This window comes from Cricetulus griseus (genome assembly GCF_003668045.3).
Source record: "Cricetulus griseus strain 17A/GY chromosome 1 unlocalized genomic scaffold, alternate assembly CriGri-PICRH-1.0 chr1_0, whole genome shotgun sequence".
NCBI classification, from domain to species: Eukaryota; Metazoa; Chordata; class Mammalia; order Rodentia; family Cricetidae; genus Cricetulus; species Cricetulus griseus.
The window spans coordinates 246959904-246965881 of record NW_023276806.1 but is presented as its reverse complement, the minus strand read 5'-3'; the positions used below and the strand labels follow the sequence as shown (position 1 = coordinate 246965881).

Here is a 5978-nt window from a genome sequence, read left to right as displayed (position 1 = left end):
ACCATCTACAGCTCCTCACTGGGGATCTCTAGGCAGGGGCTCCACCCCGGAGCCACACCCCATCCATCTGTTTGTGTTCAGTCCTTTCTGAATGAGGGTATGTAAAATAACAGCACTTTTCTCAGGGCCTGGCCCATAATAGGCACTCAATACTCACAAGTGAGTCAGTGAAGAACAATTGCCAAGGCATCCAACACACAGTAAATGAACCAATAAAACTCTCCCAGGCCTCAACAGCCCCATACATGGTGACTCCTCCATTGATTGATTCACTTGAACTCCTGGGCTTGTCCTGGATGTCCCTGCCCTCAGCCACATCTGCTGTGGAGGTCATCAGGAGCATGTAGACCCCTCTGTGGGCAGGCGCACATCTAAACACCTAAAACAATCTTTTACACCATGCGGTGGTGGCGCACTCCTTTAATCCCAGCACCCAGGAGGCAGAGGCAGGTGGATGTCTGTGAGTTCAAGGTCAGCCTGGTCTACAAAGCTACACAGAGAAACCCTGTCTCAAAAAAACCAACCAAACAAAAAAACCAAAATAACCTTTTACATTATTTATTTTAGCACGTGTGTGTATGTGCAGGGGGGGCGTTAGTGAGTGACAAATCACTACCACAATGGCTGGCAAATAGTAGGTATTCAATACATACTTGATGAGCTGGAAAATGAATAAAAAGCAACTATCATGATGTCTGGCACATAGTACATATTTAATAAATAATTGCTAAGTGAATGAATACCAAAAAAAGTTCACACATGTGGCACATGGTATGTACCTAGTAAATATCTCCTGAATGAGTGGATGTGGTGCCTGGCACATAGTGAGTGCTCAATTAGTTGACTGGATGGGTGGATAGATGAAAAAGTTATTCCAAGGTTGGCAAACAGAAGGCACTCAATAAATGCTTAAGTAAGAGAAAATCAGTCAGCTGGGCGTTGGTGGCGCATGCCTTTAATCCCAACACTCGGGAGGCAGAGGCAGGCAGATCTCTGTGAGTTTGAGGCCAGCCTGGTCGCCAGAGACAGTGCCAGGATAGGCTCCAAAGCTACACAGAGAAACCCTGTCTCGAAAAAAAAAACAAAAAACAAAACACACACACACACACAAAAAGAGAAAATCAGTCATCGTGGTGCCTGGCAAGTAATAAGTGTTATATAATTAAACAGTTGTTATAAAGGCTGGGATGGCTCTCAGTGCCTAGGGTGAGAAGCTCTGGGTAATCAGTAGGTGATCAATAACTGCTGCATGAATTTTGGGCATCCCTGTATAGTTCCAAAGCATGGGGACAGACATGCCCTCCTGCCACATGGTGTCCCTAACCCTACTGTTGACTTCACAGACTTCAACAATGATGACTACATCTGTGCCTGGGACCTGGAGCAGACGGTGACCAGACTGACCCGAGGGGAGCTGAGTGCCGAGGAGGTGACCCTGGTCTGTGAGAAGGTACTGGACGAAGCAGACAGCGACCACGATGGGCGGCTATCCCTGGAGGACTTCCAAAACATGATCCTGCGGGCACCAGACTTCCTCAGGTGCAGGTTCAGACCCAGGGATGAGAGACCCCAGGGACCTCCCCTAGATGCTGTGGCTTCAGCCCACTCTGTCCAAGGACCAAGACTGGGAGGCCGAGGGCAGCTCCTGTGGACAGAAGCAGTGTTTCTGTCAGATGCCATAGCGTTTTGCTGTGAACTGTCCACATGGCTGTCCTTGGCAGCCTGGGGTAAGGGAAGAGCCCCTACTGCAGGGCTGGTGGGTATGACACAGGGTTGGTAGACTATGGTCCAGGGCTACATCCATCCATTCCTTTGTTTGTTTGTTTGGTTTGCTTTTTTCTCAGAAAGGGTCTCACTATTTAGACCTGGCTGTAGCATGAGTTCTAATTGGTCTTAATAATAAAAATCCAGAGTCAGATATTAGGGGTTTGAAAGCTGAATGATCAGAGAAGCAGAGCAGCCACTAGAGATCTTACCTCCTGGAAATCCTCAGACTAAAAAGAAACAGAGTTCCTGTCTCCTCTTGCCTTATCACTTCCTGTCTATCTGTATAGACCTCTAGCCCTCTATGGTTAGCTAGTGGCCAGCTCTGCCCTCTGATCTTCAGGAAAGCTTTATTTGTTAGAGTATAAACAGCATATCACTACATTTCCCCTTTTTTGTCTAAAATTAAAAGGCTATAACTAATATACGAAAAACTATATACAATAAGTATATACAATGTAAACAGACAATAAATACATCAACAATGTCTAATCCATTAGCAACTGACAAATCCGGAGAAAATACTCCATATCTATCCTATCTTGGTGAGTCCAAAAGGTTGAACTAATTTACTTTCTATTCTAACTTGCATTACCAAAACCATCTTTTTATGTCTCTTAACATTCTACACTTTACATTTCTTTTTTTTTTTCCAGACAGGGTTTCTCTGTGGCTTTGGAGGCTGTCCTGGAATTAGCTCTTTGTAGACCAGGCTGGTCTCAAACTCACAGAGATCCTCCTGCCTCTGCCTCCCAAGTGCTGGGAGAGGTGTCTGCAACCAAAGCCTGGCTGCTTTACATTTCTTTAGTGAACTTCTTTTCTGACTCTGGTAACAAGGAAAACTATAACTACAAATTATTCAACTCCATCAGAGACCCGACAAGGAAATAATATTACCTGAGTAAGCAGGAAGTGCAAGCGACTTCCAAAAAATGTGAGAAATGACAGAAACAGCCGGCTGCCTGAACAGTCACCCAAGGGTCCTCTGCAATGTTGGGGCACCCATCTTCAGCCTGATTCTTTCTTGTAACTGAATAAATAACAAAGTCAATTCTGTATCATCTGGTATAAATTTAGAAGTTTTAATATGTAAAACAACTTTCTGCATATTGCAAATCAGTAACTGTTGAGAGGTTCCATAGAATCCATTAATACCATGAGAATAGCATATAATTCTGACTTTTGGACAGAATCATAAGAACTTTGCATCAGTATAGAATGTAGGGTCTCCAGATATTGGTGCTCCCTGAACAATGTGAGGAAGGACCCAGTTAGTTCTCTTATAAGTTGAATTCTCTTGCTTTTGGGATATTTATTTTTAATCTCTCCCAAAATTTTTCTGCTCATAATTTGTCAATTTCATCATTAGTAAAAGGTACTACAATTTCTGCTGGATCTATTCCTGCTAATTGATTGTCTCAATTTTCCTTTTAGAATCGACTCAGAGACCTTTTCCACATAAGTTTTTATTTTTTACTCTGCTTGGGTGGTAAAAAGATCCATTCTAACACAATATCTTCCCTCTGCATTAATATTCCTGTAGGAGAATGCCGAGAGGGTAAAACAACCAAAATACAATCAAGTTTTGGATTAGAACAATCCATATGTGTATTCTGTAATTTCTCTAAGCTTCAGCTGATATTTCTGTTGCACTATTTAAATCCTTGTCATTGTCTAAGGTTTTAAACAAATTACTCAGTTCATTTTTTTCTACTCCAATAGTGGGCCTTAGATAGTAAATGTCTCCTAGCAATCTTTGAAAGTCATTAAAGTTAGCAATCAATCTCTCCTAATTTGCAACTTTTGGGGTCTGATTTTCTGTAGACCTATTTTATATCCTAAATAATTAATAGACTCTCCTCTTTGTATTTTTTCAGAAGCAATTTGTAATCTTCAACAAGGCAATGTTTTTTTTTCACTTCTTTAAACATTCTTTCTAATCAACTGATCTACATTTCTACATTCTAATCTACATTTGAGCCAGCTAGTAAAATATCGTCCATATAGTGGTAAACTATAGGTTGGAGGAATTGCTTACATACTATTCCTAATGGCTGACTTATAAAATATTGGCACAGGGTGGGGCTATTTAACTTTCCCTGGGGAGAACCTTCCATTGATCTCTCTCTCTCTCTCTCTCTCTCTCTCTCTCTCTCTCTCTCTCTCACACACACACACACACACACACAATCTCTCTCTGTTTTTTTTTTTTTTTTTCTGAGACAGAGTTTCTCTATTGCTTTGGAGCCTGTCCTGGAACTCACTCTGTAGACCAGGCTGGCCTTGAACTCACAGAGATCTGCCTCTCCCTGCCTCCTGAGTGCTGGGATTAAAGGCATGTGCCACCAATGCCTGGATTCCAGTGACATCTCTTAATAGGCTAAGAATTATAAGTAGGTATCCCGACCTGCAGGACATCAACCTGGGGCAAGAGAGTCAGGGATAGGGAATGGGGACAAGAGACGCAGAAAGAATGACCACAAGACAGGGTTCTGATCAAGTGGCAAACTTTACTTTTTCTCAGGCTAGCTTATATAGTCGGCAGAGCAGGATATGGGGAGGGGTAGAATGGGTTGTTTGTGCACCAGGTGTTGGTATAGGCAGGATATTAGGAAGCCACAAAGAGGATGTTTGACAAGGTAAAGAGTTCATGAGTAAGAGGTCCGGGAAGAGGTTGCCTAGGTGACTGAGCCTGTGGTGGAGGCCTGGGTCAAGCTGTTTCTTTTCTTGAGCTGAGGTTCTAAGGAGCTGCTATGTGAAGGTTAACTATGTGGCCTGCCAAGCATGGCCTAGAATCTCATGCCAAGATCTGAGATTTGGCTCCCAACAAGTAGGCACCATGAAGGCAAATTTTTCTGTCTTTTTCTTGTAAAGGTATGTGAAAAAAACACCAATCTTTTAAATCAATCACTATAAGAGGCCATCCTTTAGATAATAAAGAAGGCAAAAGAATTCCAGACTCTAGAGTGCATTGGCTGAATCACCTAATTAACAGCTCTTAGATCTGTTATCATTCTCCATTTCCAGATTTCTTTTTAATAACAAGGGCTGGCTGATTCTTCAATATGCTGAGTATTTATCTGACTCTGTTCTAAGGCCTGCAGTTTCTCTGTTGTTAAAAGCAGTTGCTAAACCCATCCAGGTTTGTCCATCAACCATTTTAAAGGTAGGGCTGTTGGTGCCTTTGAAAGATCAGCAGCTGTTGAGCCCTGGTCTTGTACAACCTGAATGGCCAGTGACTGTTCTTTAGAATACCTTCTAATATTGTTCTCAGAAACATATGTTAATTTATGGTTTGTTTCTGAGATTGGAGGGATGGTAATCTGAGTATTCCATTGCTGTAACAAATCGGATCCCCATAAGTTCATTGCTATGTTAGCCACACATGGCTTTAATTTTCTTCTGTCCTTCTGGCCATATACATTTGACCCATATCCAGTTCTCTTTACCTGAGATAAAGTTCCAATCCCTAAAAGCTGAACATTTATCTCCTGAAGAGGCCAATTTGGATTCTCAGATTCTGGTGCAATTATTGTGACATCCACACCAGTGTTTACCAGATCTTCGGTGACTATACCATTTATTTGGATTTCTTTTTTGTTTTGTTTTTCGAGACAAGGTTTCACTGTGGCTTTGGAGCCTATTCTGGCACTCGCTCTGTAGACCAGGCTGGCCTCGAACTCACAGAGATCCACTGAGCAAAGGCCCTGGTGTTGACATCCAGCCTCAGTCCTATGGGTGCAGGGGAACTACTGTCTGTGACTTCTAGGGCGTCCATCCCCCTGGTGATCCCTGCTTGCCTCTGGGTCTAGAAGAGGGCGTGTTGGGGATCCAGTGTCTATTTGTGAGTTGTCAGTGATAACTCTGCTTTTTGTATACAGCACCTTCCACATCCGAATCTGACAGACCCAGAGGAAGTGACCTGGCCCTCACCCATCCATCTGACCTCTGAATAAACAGGAATCAAACCTGCCTCGGGGTCTTTACCTTTTGCTGTGTGGATTGCCATCTTCCATTCATATTTTAAACTCCAGGTGAGCGAGCATATGGAAGAAGTCCAATGCCACACCATAGCTCCTTCCAGAGGCCAACTTGAGCCCAGGGGTGCCTCATTTTTCACTCACACCTCCATGTTTTGTGAATTCCAGGAGCCCAAGGTTGTCCCAGGGCCTTTGAGTAGAGCACTCTCCTGCCCACAAGGTGGTTACCCCACC

General features: G+C 43.2%; 1 protein-coding gene across 2 annotated transcripts in view; it reads left to right on the top strand.

Annotated features, from left to right (window-relative positions):
- Window positions 1–5667, top strand: part of Cib3 (calcium and integrin binding family member 3) — a 14138-nt gene extending 8471 nt beyond the window's left edge. For both annotated transcript variants that reach the window (XM_035451841.1, XM_035451840.1), the window contains 2 exons: window positions 1344–1539; window positions 5646–5667. In XM_035451841.1, coding sequence (XP_035307732.1) covers window positions 1344–1539; window positions 5646–5667 — 218 coding nt within the window. The remainder of the gene's footprint in view (window positions 1–1343; window positions 1540–5645) is intronic.
- Window positions 5668–5978: the final 311 nt, after the last annotated feature.